The 14,794-nt window shown below is 42.0% G+C and overlaps 1 protein-coding gene across 5 annotated transcripts in view; it reads right to left on the reverse strand.

Moving 5' to 3' along the window:
- The window catches only part of DDAH1 (dimethylarginine dimethylaminohydrolase 1), a 284,364-nt gene that overhangs the window by 3,414 nt on the left and 266,156 nt on the right, over positions 1-14,794 (reverse strand). For all 5 annotated transcript variants that reach the window (XM_074381106.1, XM_074381105.1, XM_074381107.1 and 2 more), the window contains one exon: positions 2,813-2,956. In XM_074381106.1, the coding sequence (XP_074237207.1) occupies positions 2,813-2,956 (144 nt within the window). The remainder of the gene's footprint in view (positions 1-2,812; positions 2,957-14,794) is intronic.

Here is a 14,794-nt window from a genome sequence, read left to right on the forward strand (position 1 = left end):
TTATATATTTTTGGAGTCAGGGTCTTGCTCTGTCGCCCAGGTTGGTGTACAGTGGCATGACCATGGCTCACTGCAGCCTCAAATTCCCAGGCTCAAGCAATCCTCCCACCTCAGCCTCTTAAGTACTTGGGACAAACAACAGACACACACCACCATGACTGGCTCATTTTTATTTTTTATTTTCTGTAGAGACGGGGTCTCACTGTGTTGTCAGGGCTGGTCTTGAGTTCCTGGGCTCAAGTGATCATCCTGCCTTGGCCTCCCAAAGTGCTGGGATTACAGGCATGAGCCACCACACCAGGCCTTCTCTTCACACTTTAAAACCCTCTCAGCTATACTTTAGGTTTATTTTCTTAGCAACACCACTGGAAAAATTTGACAAGATATAACGTAAGTATTTCAGGTTAAACTGCTTTCAATTTACAGGTGTGAATTTTATTAGCATCTTTTGACACGAACAGAAAGCATGTGTCAAAACTTCAAATCTATAAAATCATGGATTTTTCTGTGATGATTAAACAAAGCATATTTTTAAAAAGAAAATCACTTGAAAGTGTACTGCCTAATTACAATCTACTGTGCTGCTTCAGGAAGCATTGCATTTTTTAAAATTCAGCACAGTGGTTAATTAAGAGTGTTGGAGCCAGAGTAGGGTCCCAAACCCAGTTCTGTCAATCTACTACTTTAAGAATTATTTTAGTGAAGTGACATTCCCTCTGAGCCTCAGTTTACTTCTCTGTAATATTGGAATAGTAATGTTGCTCCCACATGGGCTGATACAGGACTGAATAAGATAATATACCTGGCATACCTGGCACCCTGCTTAGCACTGGGGAAGCCCTTGGTAAACAGGGATATTATTAATATAATTGTTATTTTTGAGAGACACATGGCTGAATCAGGGGGCAGTGAATAATCATCTGGGGGGTTCAGATGATCAGTGTGGCTAAAGAGGGATGAATGATTCAGACCTGCATTTCTCAAAGTGAGTTCTGTGACTGGATGCTTGTTAAAATTGCAGATTCTAGGGTGGGGGTCCAGGAACCTGCATTTTTAGCAACTCTGATGTGCATTAAAGCATGAGATCTATTACTCATCTGAGAGCTGGGTAAGCCCCAGTCCTGGGTCAGGAGTCCTCTATTTTCCTCAGGTTTACACTTTCAGCCATGGAAATAGAAAAAATTATGTGTCTTCTCCCCACCCTTTTCTTTTTATCTGTTCAGAAGGATAAAATTTGCTCAGACTGCGATTGGAGGGTGAAGCTAATAATTATATAATATTGCATATTTAAAAGGTAGTATAAACTATTTTCTAATATTTGTAAAGCTTAAGACCAAAAAAAAAAGATCAATGATTATGAAATGCTCTTCTGTAATGCATAGTATAAATACCTTGTTGTTCTGGCAGAGATGAGATGCTGAGTGCCTACAAGATATGGATACTTGAAGAATCTATGGATGAGCACTGTTATGCTTGCTTGGTAGGGTAAAATTGAAATTACTAAAGTATATAGGTGAAACTGGCAGAGTACTCTGAAAAACAAGGGAGATTTTCTAGACTAGGAAAGCATTCCAGATCCAGAGACAGCTCCCTTACTGGAACACAAATGCAGAGACTGCTGGAGGGACCAGTTAGCTGATTCCAAGTGTACCATATTTCTTCCTGCTCTATCTTCTCAATGAAGAGCTTTTTGTTACCTAGCACATGCAGTTCTTCTTTCTGCAACCCTGACAATGAACACCCACCACTCTGGGTCATTCATATTCCTCTACCTAAATTAACGAATGGTCAGGTGTGGTGGCTCAGGGCTGTAATCCCAGCACTTTGGGAGGCGGAGGTGGGAGGATACTTTAAGCCCAGTTCTAGGAGACTAGCTTGGGCAACATAGGGAGACCTTGTCTCTACAAAAAATAAAAAATTAGCCAGGTGTAATGGCGCATGTTTATAGTTGCAGCTACTCAGGAGGCTGAGGTAGAAGGATTGCTTGAGCCCAGGAATTTGAGAGGCTACAGTGAGCCATGATTATGCCACTGTACTCCAGCCTGGCAACAGAGCAAGATCCTGTCTCAAAAAGAGGACTGGACATAGTGACTCATGCCTGTCATCCCAGCACTTTGGGAGGCTGAGGCAGGCAGATTGCTTGAGCTCATGAGTTTGAGACCAGCTTGGGCAATATAGTTAAACCCCATCTCTATTAAAAATACAAAAATTAGCCAGGTGTGGTGGTATATGCATATAGTCCCAGCTACTGAGGCTGAGGTGGGAGATCTCTTGAGCCCTGGAAGTGGGGCTGCAGTGAGCCAAGATCATAGCACTGCACTCCAGCCTCAGTAACAGTAAGACCCTGCCAAAAAAAAAAAAAAAAAAAAAAAAGAAAGAAAAAAAAGAAAGAAAAAAGAAACAAATGGCCCTTTCTGAGGGGCAGCTCAGATCTGTCATAAAATGATACTTTTGACCATCTAATTGTAGGTCTTTATGCTTAATGAGTAGCTGAGGGTAGGAAAGTACATTTAATCAGAGCTGGAGCATAGACTTGGGTGAGTACTTATTTGAAAATCTGAGTATTTATTTGAAAGGCTTTGAAAATTCGGTGTGATCATCTCAATTACTAGGCATGCATTAGTGAGCAATGACATGAATGAGAAAAGTGAGTTAAATACATTTTCCTTGTGCCCTAAATGGTATTATCCTTTCTTTTCTTAATGGTTTGATATGTATAGAGGAAAAGGAGGCTCCTATTGGTCACTCCATTATGAAAGAATCCCCAGGGAGGCTGACCCAGCTGTAGTGGCCAGAAGGGATGGTTTTTTACCTTTGCACTTTCTGGATACTCTTCTGGGGTTCGATGCAGCAAGACGTGCCCTTTGTTCGGGATATTTAGATATAAACAGTTTGCTGCTGTATCCTCAGGCACAGTGAGTTTGTCGTAACGGTGGTCACTCATCTGTTGCATGATCTATAAAGAAAAACAAAGCAGGCCTAAGCAGAGCATCTCCCCATACTTTCAAACAGAAGGAAGACAGTGTGGTAGGATACAAGCTTGTAACTGATGCTTTAGGCTGTTCCTCTGTTCAAGTTCCCATCTATTACCTCCAGTCACTTAGAATCAGACAAGGAAAACTTGATTAGGCTATGTCTTTGAAAGAATTGCAAGGGTTTTTGTTGTTCTTTAAAAGTATGTGTTTCTCTCTCTTTTTTTAAGGTTTTAAAACTGTCTATTATTTTTCTAGTCTTTGTTCATAAGACCTATCAGTAAGATGCAAAATGGCTACATGTAAGGCCCAACAGGAGTTTTTATATCTTTGGCTGAGTAAGCAGGGCTGCCTCCTCTACAGGAAAGAACAGCCATACCAATAATCAGAATAGTCAATAAATCTGAATCTCATTTAGCAATAACACCATACATGCATGCACATACACGTACACACATACACACACACAGACACACACACACACTTTGCTCTTCCATACACTTTTTTGGGAGACAAGAGTTTCACTCTTGTCGCCCAGGCTGAAGTGCAATGGCACAATCTCAGCTCACTGCAACCTCTGCCTTCCAGGTTCAATCGATGCTGCCTCAGCCCCCCAGCCCCCCCCCCCCCCACCCCACGTAGCTGGTATTACAGACATGTGCCGCCACCTCTGGCTAATTTTATATTTTTAGTAGAGACGGGGTTTCTCTATGTTGGTCAGGCTGGTCTTGAACTCCCGACCTCAGGTGATCCACCTGCCTTGGCCTCCCAAAGTGCTGGAATTAGCATGAGCCACTGTGCCTGGTCTGCTCTTCCATATACTTTTCAGCTGAATTCACCTGTTCATTGGCAGGTGATGCCCTTAATACAATGAACATAAAAGCCACCTGGGGAGAATGAGAAAATCATATTCCCAGGCTTCACCCTTAGGGAATGCTGGTTTGGCAGATTCTGGGTGAGGCACAAGAATTTTGCATTTTGAAAGCTCTACATATAACTTTGAGGTAGAGGGTCCCTGGACCACAACTGGAGGGGAAAAATAAACTACTTGGTAGGTCTGTCCTCCAAATGATGAACTTACTAGTATCTGAGCATAAAATGACTTAAAAAACAACACAAAAATGAACTCTGCACAAAATTTAAAATACAATATAATCAAAACTCTCAAAAAATAGCAGTCCTCCCCCTAAACAACAAAACAATACAAACAAACAAATATTACTTGGGGCTTAGTCATGTATGCTCTTTCTATTCTTTATCAATATCCATACATTTTAAAGGAATCTGTTGAAATGTCATGCCAGGAAGGTATAACATGATCTTTTCCATAATCCGGTTCTAATCTACCTTTACAGTCCCATCTACTTTTACTTTTCAGTGTTTGTATGGAAATGTGCTTCATATTCTAGGCATACATTCCCACTCAGTCATGGGGCACTGGATAGTAAGATTTATGGTATGAAGAGCAGAAGAGAGACAGCATGCTTCCTGTAGAAAATTCATTCCTAAGAGTGGCACACAGTAAGCTCTTCCTGACGTACCAGTCAGGTAAATCATTCACTTCTAGTGTGGAATATGTCAAGGATGGAGAGAGGCCAAGAGCCATTCCATAATGGAATACCCTTCACATGGAAGGAACATCAGGAATGGGGATGAGCGTAAGCACTGTATGAAAGGCTGAGACACAGATGAATAGGACACAGGCTCAGTTTTCCAAGAGATCACAGTTTAGTGGAGGACACTGACAGAAAATTAGATAATTATATTACAATAAGGACTAGCAGGGCACCACACCAAACATTTTACATTTATTATCTAATCTAAAAATTCCCATTTTACAGATGAAGAAACTGGACTGAGAGAGATCAAATAACTTGCTCAAGGCCATTCAAACCCAGATCTGTACAACTCAAAATGTTTCCTAATCATTTCACTTTGCTCTTTCTCACCTCCTGTAGCAGCAAACTGCCTCCTACAAACCATCTAACACCTACTTTTTCACATTCACTTGGCACTTATTATTTATTCTCTGGCAGCACCATTAATTCTTTTCTTATATGTAATCCTATTATGACCTGGTACAGTCTGGTATAGGTAAAGAACTGGATATCTCTCTTGTACTTTTTAATTTAAATTGTTCCTTGAAGGGACAGGTCCATAGAGGGGATCACTTATGGAGTGGGTCCATCTTTAAAGCCCTGATTAGAAACTTTAGATCTAATCCAACATGTGGGCAATTAAGAAGTTATAGACACTCCTAAAGATTAACTTTTCTAAGAAATTTAACAACATATTCAATTTAGCCCTCTTTATGAAATGGATATGCCCAGAAATAATATGAAGAAGCTTGAGGGGAAAAAAACCCAGACCCAAGTATGTCTTTTGCTACTTAGTTCTTCTTATGCAGATTTTCTTTCTGGCTGCTTCCAAAACACAATAATAGCAGCTTCCATTTATTACTGTGTACAAGGGAACGGATGAAGACCCTGAGCTCTGGAGCCAGATCTGAGTTTGAGTGTGAGTTCTAGCCTTTATTAAATGTGTAAATTAAGCTTTCCCCCCACTTCTTGGTTTCCTCACCTATAAAGTTGGAATAACGAGTCTTTCATATACTTATTGTGAAAGTTAAATGAATATAATGTATAGATTAGGTACAGTAATAAAGCCTTAATAAGATGTTAGTATTTTATGACAGCATGACCAGACAAACGAGGTTCAAGATTACAGTCTGCAGTCCTATCTATTATTCTGGCAGACTTTAACCTCATTGATAACCTGGCTGAGTGTGGTGGCTCATGCCTGTAATCCCAGCACTTTGGGAGGCTGAGGCAGGTGGATCGTTTGAGCCCAGAAGTTTGAGATCAGCCTGGGCAACACGGTGAAACCGTGTCTCTACAAAAAATTAGCTGGGTATGGTGGCACACATCTATAGTCCCACTCCTCAGGAGGCCGAGGTGGGACGATCATAGAGGTTGCAGCAAGCCAAGATAGTGCCACTGCATTCCAGCCTGGGCCACAGATAGTCTGTGTTGGAGTCCAATCCTTAGTCTTAAAAACCACAAGAGACTAGACTTACCATATTCTCAGAATTACTTCTTTAGCTTCCTTCTTTCTAAGGCCTACGTTAACATGTGATCTAGCAGTGTTGCAGGCTTAGCATCCCTTCTGCCTAGATCCCCTAGATAGAGAATTGCTATAAAGTTCCCAAACTTTTCAGAATAAGGACAAATTTTACTATGAGTTTTTGTGCAGTTTCTCTCTCTCCAACCAGACTGCTGGCTCCTTGAATGTAGGTCCAGGCATAATGAGGTGGACAGAGTCTTGGCTTTAGAGTTGTAAAGGTCTGGGTCTGAAGCCTTGCTCAGCCACACGCTAACTGTGTGACTTTGGGAACCTCACATATGCCCTCTGAGCCTCAATTCCCTCAGCAGTAAAATGGGATGGGAATGCTATACCTATCCTCTGTAGGGTAGCTCTGAAGATTTTTTAAAAAACAAAACAGATAATGTATATAAATGTTTAGCACAAGTTTCCAGCAGATATTAAATGTGTAATAAATGTCAGTTCGCTTCACTCTTTGTTTCTTGCAAGTCACTTGGCATATAGCAGGTGATCAAAATACATTTGCACTCACTGGTTCATTTCTTCATTCATTTCACCTTTTCAAAGGCTATGAAGAACCTCAGGAGGGCACTGTGATGAGCTGTGTGGTCAATCACATGGGTAAACAATTGAATTCGCTCAGAGAAACAAAGTATAGTCTATGTCCAGAAATAGAAATACAATTCATTATTTTTAATGTGAAAAAATATGGCTAAAAGCAACAAGGCCAAGGTTTGTCTGTTTTTCAAAGCCATACAGAAGGGCACTACACTCTGGTCCTAACTCAAATGACTATGGATGACAAAGTAAGACAACAGGGGGTAGACCTGGAATTACTTATAGAGTATGTAGCACCTAAGGGCATTCAAAGAAAGAAAGGAAAGAGAAACCTTTGTGTATATCAAACTGAACACACAAGCCTCTGTCAGGTTGTGACCCCAATTTAGTAAAACAGTCCAGAAACCCAACGGGCAGATTTGACTTCTTCATAGTCGAGTGGGGCTGCCTCAATATGAAAAGTGGCAGTTAGGATTTCTGAAGTTTCTAGACAATAGCTTTTGGTCAGTCTCACAAATGTGCTTTTTTCCAGATGCAGGGAATGGGATTCCACTATGTCTGGATCTCTGTTTATTATGTGCTGTTGAGGGTTGACCAAGATGGCTAGTCTGCTTATGTTTGCAGTCAGAACTGGACGGTCATCCCATCACATGAATTGGACCTAGTTTACCTGAGAAGTTCAGGATTTCTTCCAGACTGCTGTTCTTTGAGCCAAAGGTTTACTAAGTAGGACCCCAGTGATTTGAGGACCTCAGAGAGATCCTTACAACATGTATGCACAGCCACTGCTACCTGGTCAACCTAGACACAAACAAAACAAAATCTAGAAAATCGATTACTTCCATTGACTTACTTTTCTAAGCAATTGGGAGAATTGTGTGTAGCATATTTTGGCCCATATATTTGGGCTGAGTGCTCCCACCACTCATAATCACCAGATAACTTCCAGTTGGTTTCCCAGTTTAATTCGTGGTCTGCAGATGCTTCACTGTACTCTTTATAAACAAAGAAATCACCCAGGTCTCTTAGTACCAGATGAGTTGAAAGAGAAAGAAGCATGGCAAGACCACATTTCCTAGGCCTGACTCTATTCATTGGATCCACAGCAGTCTGAGCAAATCCCCCACCTCTCAGCATGACTCATGCATGTCCGGTGGTGACTACAAAGCAGAAGCATGGAATGTTGTACATTCCAGAGGAAGTGTTCTCAGGGATTGCTATCAGTGCTGACTTCTTGTTTACCAGTGAGGAAATAAACTAAAATCTCCAAGGTTGTGCCAATCTCAGGAAGTACCACGTGTCACTGGAGTGATGGGCCCGTCCATTTGACTTCAGTTGTTTCCATCCTCTGCCCTGTCCCCCAGCCTCACCTCCTTTCGTGAACAATCATCGCCCCTACTTGGTTCCTATTTGAATTGTTCTTCAGTTACTGGCATCTATTTGAAATTCTAATCACTGTTTTGCTTCACTTTTTAATGGTTTTTCCTTTTCTGAGCATAAGTTTTATCATTTAAAGCTTCTGGTGGGGACATTCTTAAACTTACTAGCATAAGGGCCAGTCCCATCTGAGGACAGTTTCAATTTTTCATTACTGGGAGGAAAGGAATTAGAGTATCTTTGCTGGGAAAATAATTTAATGCTGAGAATATATGAAGTAATTCACTGTTAAGTTCTACTGAGAGTTACTCTTAAAATAAATGTCTTAAAACCAACAAAGCCACCTTAGGAGAAGCTTTTCAATTAATTTATCAAGACTCCACGGTTATCATTTTAAGACAGATTTAAGAATACGCCCAAAGAAATGACTTTTAATAATGAACAGGCCCCATTTGGAGCAGTGAGTGGTTCTGCTTAACTGAAAAAAAATACAAAAGGTATGTCAGGCGTAGCCTTTCTAAATGAAAGGGATTTGTGGAGTGGTAACTGTAGATAACAAACAAGAAATATGCTTTCCTCCCTGAAAAAGCTAAAGGTGCTTATTACAAACACAAAGAGATTTTGTCTTTTGGAACAAAGAACAGGTTTCTCCTTTCCTGTCAGAGTGATTATTTTCCTTTCTCTTGTATGTTGTTACGGTCTGAATAAGCTTATCATTTATTTGTAGCTGGGTTCAAGAGACATATATGTACACAAGGCAGGGGCTAGCCATTCAGCAGGAAACATGCAGAGAAAGATGCAGGAAGGCTGTCTCGCTCTCGAACACCTTTCCCTTCTTATACCCTAATGGGCACTGTGAGGATGCGCTCACACTGTGAGGATGCGCCTGGCAGGGCATCACCTCAAAGAGCTTGGGCTCCTGAGAACTGAGCAACAGTGAGGTCAAGGAACAGGTTTTGTTTCCCCTTTGTGGATGCACAGAGGCTGTGTAAAAAGATGAGCACCATTTCAAACATACCGAGAATGCAGCTGTTGGCCGTTTAGTTCTGTGTTCCAACATTTTTTCCTAAAAAAGCATGGAAAAGGTGGTACTGCTCCAGTGCTGTATGTAGTGTTCAACCCCAGGGACTGTAATTCCTCCCTCTCACTGTGCCCCAAGCCATAACGGAAAGGAGATGCACCTAAACCCTCCACATGTCATCACAAATTGCTTTCCCTAAGTGCAGATTGCTGGATATCCTGAGAGGCCCCAGACTCAACTCTTAATTATACAAATGAGTTCTATAGGATTTGGGAGAAAGATCTGAGAAGTCAAGTTGCTGTTCCAAATGCTCTTTCTGAATTTTGCCGAAGAAATGATTCCACTATGTAAACTAATTTGAGTGATGATTATTAAGATTGGATCAATTGGGGTCAGTTGTGTTCAACAATCTTTTATGGAGCGCCCCCTTTGGGCTAGGCACAATGGCAGTGTGAGGTGGGAAAGGGAAAGAGATGCCTTCAGGAGGTGAAAATCTATCATTTAAGGCAGGACAAGCACATGAAGGTAAGCTAAAAAAGAGTATAAAGAGAGCCAGTCTCACTTTTATCATAGGCAACTCCTTAATGAAGAAGGCACACAGCCATAGAGAGGAAATGGCTTTGAGAATCGTCAGGGCCATGCCGTCATGGTCTGTTACACAGCTGCTGGTTGGAGAAATTGGCCTTGCTCCCCAGGGTGGAGCTGTCACAAAACAGAGTGGGAATTGTCTGGCTTTCAGCCCAAGAGAATCTGCATGGCAAGTTGCATTAACAACCAGGCATTTCCGGCAGTTCCCAACATTTCTGGGAATTTTCTCATCTAAAGGACTGAAAGCCCACTCCATTCTCTTGCTTCTTACTCACGCTTTCTTTGTATTACGGTAATTATGTTTTAAAAAATCCTGGGCTATGTTGTTTCATGGAACAATTTAGAACTTATTGGCCAAACTCTGAAGCAAAGGCATATAAAAGGTAGTTAGAGATGTTTAGGGAATATTCAAAGCACATATTTGGGTCACTCATAATTGATCTTTTATATATATATATATATATATACACATATATATATATATATATATATATATATATAATACACATAATGTACCTATCTTAACATATCAAAGCTAAACCAATATTAGAAACAACTGATTACAGTCTACTGAGATATACAATATATGATGCCCAAGTATACTTTTCATTGCTACTGTATATCTAAAATCATTCATTTATTTATCCATCTATCAATAGTGTATTGAGAGCCTGACGATATACCAGCATCAAGCCCTGGAGGTCTTTTTAAGGCTGAGCCAATATAGCTATGGATAACATTCTAAAACTGATAGCATATTTTCTTTTTTTATAGTCTTTTCACAAACTAGTTCAAAATGAATACTGCCTGAGAGGGGCTTTAAGATGGCCCTGGACACCTGTCCCTCAACAAAGAAGAGCCAAAATAGCAAGTAGATAATCATACTCTGAATAGACATCTAAGAGAGAATGCTGGAATTTAGCAGAGAAGTGACAGAAAACACCTGAGATACTGAAGGAGAGAGAGGCAATGTAGACAGCCTGGCTGGGATCAGCTGGGAGGCCAGAGAGGGTCCCTAGTGAGAGGAAAGGGTAAGTGAGAGATTCCCAGTGGTCCATGTTCCCATGCTGACTCCAAATTTCCTAGTCATAACAGAGTCTCACATCCACCAAGGACTCTGAGACTGGTATTCCTAGGGTCTGTGTGGCAACACTGCTCCAGAGAGGGAGCTCCCTCTGGGTCCTATGTACCCACCTAGTCCTGGACAGCTAGAGAGCCAGTTAGAGAGCCACTTCCCACCAGACTGCCTTGTGCCCTGGGACTCAGCAATCCCTGCATCTTCACATCCCAGGAACCCCACTGACAGAAGGCTTCAGGGTGCAATGCAGGTTGGACCTGGTAGAGTGGCAGGGTCTCCAGCACTCTAGCCCACACATTGTCCTACACATTGGCGAGGCTGACCCTCTGACAAAGGGAGCTGAAGCAAGTGTTTCCCAGAGCATGAAACCTGACTTCCTGGGGCCACTATCACTGACAGAAAACCCTGCCCCCACAGTAAAGGGCTACCTCACACTAGTATGTGTCCTGAGGACAGGCTGCCACCATTGCCATAGCCACCTGAGCTTGCCACCTGAGGCTTAGGAATTGCTCTGTCTTATCCACCACAGTCTGCGCCCATTGGCCCCCCAGGGGGTCCTGAGAATAGGCCTGCCTGGCCTGGGACCACCCCTGTCCTCCCCCAGTGCCCAAGCAAATTGCCTGTGGTCCTAGGGATTGCCCCTCCCCATTGGTTGACCCAGATGTACATGTATACCATCAGAGGGCCTAACAACAGGTCCAGAAAACCTGCTGCTGAAACCCAAGCAAGCTGTCTGGACGCTGGGGGATCACCTCACCATGTCTACCACTGCTGGCATCTGGGCAATCCTCCTGGGACCTGAGGAGAGGCCTGCCCAGCCTGCCACCACCACCACTAGCAATCTTCTGCATGCACACTACCTGGAGGATTGGGGATTGGCCTGCCCAGCCCATTGCAGCCACTGCTCATATCAGTGAGTGCCCACGGGGAACCTGAGGACTCATCCACTCATCTGGCACACTGCTGCCATAACCAGCACCCAAGCAAGCTGCCTGGAGGCCCAAAAATCAGCCTGTCTGGACTTGCTAATGCTGGTGCCCACATAGGCCACCCTGGGACCCAAGAACAGGCATACTTGGTCTGCTGCTGCCAACAGCAGGTCCTGAGGACTGGCCCATCTGGTTTCCTATCCCCAGGAAAATCTAAGCGTAACATCCATTAACTGCAGCCTATGCCACTGAGGAAATCACAGACATCACTGATAGTGTTTATAGCCAAAGAAATCCTATGTAGACTACACCACTATATATGCCCAGAATAAAAGCAAAAGTGCCCTAACCAACCAATACCATAGATCTATCTACAGGAAGAATGTTTTCCCTATGAAAGCCAATCTAAAAAATTGGAGGAAACGATTCTTATACCAGATGCGCAGATACCAATGAAAGGACACACAAACACAAAAAAGCAAGGAAATATGACACTTCCAAAGGAACTCTGGAAGTGTTCCAAAGGAACATGTTGACAAGTTCCAAAGGACACTTCCAAAGATTCGCAAATAGATACCACCCAAAAAGATCTTTTCCCTAGCATATTATAGTCAAACTGATATAGTCTTTGGGTCCACACCCAAAACTCATCTTGAATTATAATCCTCATAATCCCCATGTGTCAAGGGGGGTGGAGGTAATTGGATCATGGGGGTGGTTCCACCCCATGCTGTTCTCATGACAGTGAGTGAGTTCTTACGAGATCTGATGGTTTGATATGTGTTTGATAGTTCCTCTTGCATTCATTCTCCTTCCTGCCACCTTGTGAAGAAGGTGCCTTGCTTTGCCTTTGCTTTCCATCATGATTCTAAGTTTTCTGAGGCCTTCCTAGCCATACAGAACTGTAAGTCAATTAAACCTCTTTCCTTTATAAATTACCCAGTCTCAGACAGTTCTTTAAAGCAGTATGAAAACTAATATAGTGTCAAAAGTCTAAGACAAAGGGAATTCTAAAAACAGCAAGAGAATAACATCTGATAGGGTTTGGCTCTGTGTCCCCACCCAAATCTCGTGTTAAACTGTAATTCCTGATGTTGGGGGAGGGACCTAGAGGGAGGTGATTTGGTCATGGAGGCAGATTTCACCCTTACTGTTCTCATGATCGTGATTTCTCACAAGATTTGATGGTTTAAAAGTGTGTGGGACTTTCCCCTTCTCTCTCTTTCCCTCCTGCTTCACTATGTGAAGAAGGTGCTTCCTTCCCTTTCCGCCATAATTGTAAGTTTCCTGAGGTCTTCCAGCCATGCCTCCTGTATAGCCTGCAGAACTGTGAGTCAATTAAACCTCCTTTCTTTATACACTACCTAGTCTCAGATAGTTCTTTACAGCAATGTGAAAATGGATTACTATATCATCTAGACATAAAGAAATCCCCATCAGACTAACAGTAGATTTCTAATCTGAATCCTTATACTCCAGAAGAAAATGAGATGATATATTCAAAGTGCTGAAAGAAAAAAACTGCCAATTAAGGGTACTATAGCTGGTAAAATTATCCTTCATAAATGATGGACAAATTAGGAGTTTCCCAAACAACTAAAAACTGAGGGAATTCATCAAGAGACCAGCCCTACAAGAAACTCTTAAGGAAGTCCTATTCCTGGAAATGAAAGAACAATACCTTCCATCAAAGCACACAAAAGTATAAATCTTACTGGTAGAGCAAACACATGAATGAGGAAGAGAAAGGATTCAAATGTTACCACCAAGGAAAACCACCAAACTACAATGATAAACAGTAAGAGAGAAGGAAAAGAATAAGGGATATACAAAACATTCAGAAACCATTAAATAACAGGAATAAGTACTCACATATCATTAATAACCTTGAATGTACATGGCTTAAATTTTTTGAAGATATAGAGTGGCTGAGTAGATTAAAAAACCCATGACCTATCCAAAGAAATGAGGGTTATTAGAAAACATTAAAGAAAAAACAACTCATGACCTGCCTATATGCTGCCTAGTGAAACTTACTTCACCTATAAAAAGACAAATATGGACTGAAAGTAAAGGAAGAGAAAAAATATTCTACACAAACAGAAACCAAAAGCAAGCAGGAGTAGATATATTTATTCTAAGATAAAACAGATTTTTAATGAAAACCAGTAAAATTTTAACAAGGTTATTATGTCCTAATAAAGGCATCAATATAGCAAGAGGATATAGCAGTTCTAAATATATTTGCACCCAGATATAAAAAGCAAATGTTGGCCAGGCATGGTGGCTCACACCTGTAATCGCAGCACTTTGGTAGGCTGAGATGGTTAGATCACTTGAGCTCAGGAGTTCAAGACCTGGCTCACACCTGTAATCGCAGCACTTTGGTAGGCTGAGATGGTTAGATCACTTGAGCTCAGGAGTTCAAGACCAGCCTAGGCAGCATAGTGAAACCACATCTCTACCCTAAATACAAAACTTAGCTGGACATGGTGGCGCATGCCTGTAGTCTCAGCTACTTGGAAGGCTGAAGTAGGAGGATGGCATAAGCCTGAGAGGCAGAGGCTGCAGTGAGCCAAGACTGTGCCACTTGTACTCCAGCCTGGGTGACAAAGTGAGACTCTGCAAAAATAAAATAATAAAATAGCAAACATCATTAGATCTATAGGGGGAGACACTCCAGTATAATAATAGCTGGGGACTTTAACACTCCACTCTCAGCAAAAGACAAAGTCAACAAAGAAATGTTAAATTTAAACTGCACTTTAGACCAAATGGACCAAACATTTCTGGAACATTTCATCTAACAGCTGCAGAATACACATTCTTCTTAGCACATGAAGAACATTCTTTTTTTTTTTTTTTTTTTTTCTTTTTGAGACGGAGTTTCGCTCTTGTTACCCAGGCTGGAGTGCAATGGCGCGATCTCGGCTCACCGCAACCTCCGCCTCCTGGGTTCAGGCAATTCTCCTGCCTCGGCCTCCTGAGTAGCTGGGATTACAGGCACGTGCCATCATGCCCAGCTAATTTTTTGTGTTTTTAGTAGAGACGGGGTTTCACCATGTTGACCAGGATGGTCTCGATCTCTTGACCTCGTGATCCGCCCGCCTCAGCCTCCCAAAGTGCTGGGATTACAGGCTTGAGCCACTGTGCCTGGCAGAACATTCTT

Source organism: Saimiri boliviensis, chromosome 11 (genome assembly GCF_048565385.1).
Source record: "Saimiri boliviensis isolate mSaiBol1 chromosome 11, mSaiBol1.pri, whole genome shotgun sequence".
NCBI classification, from domain to species: domain Eukaryota; kingdom Metazoa; phylum Chordata; class Mammalia; order Primates; family Cebidae; genus Saimiri; species Saimiri boliviensis.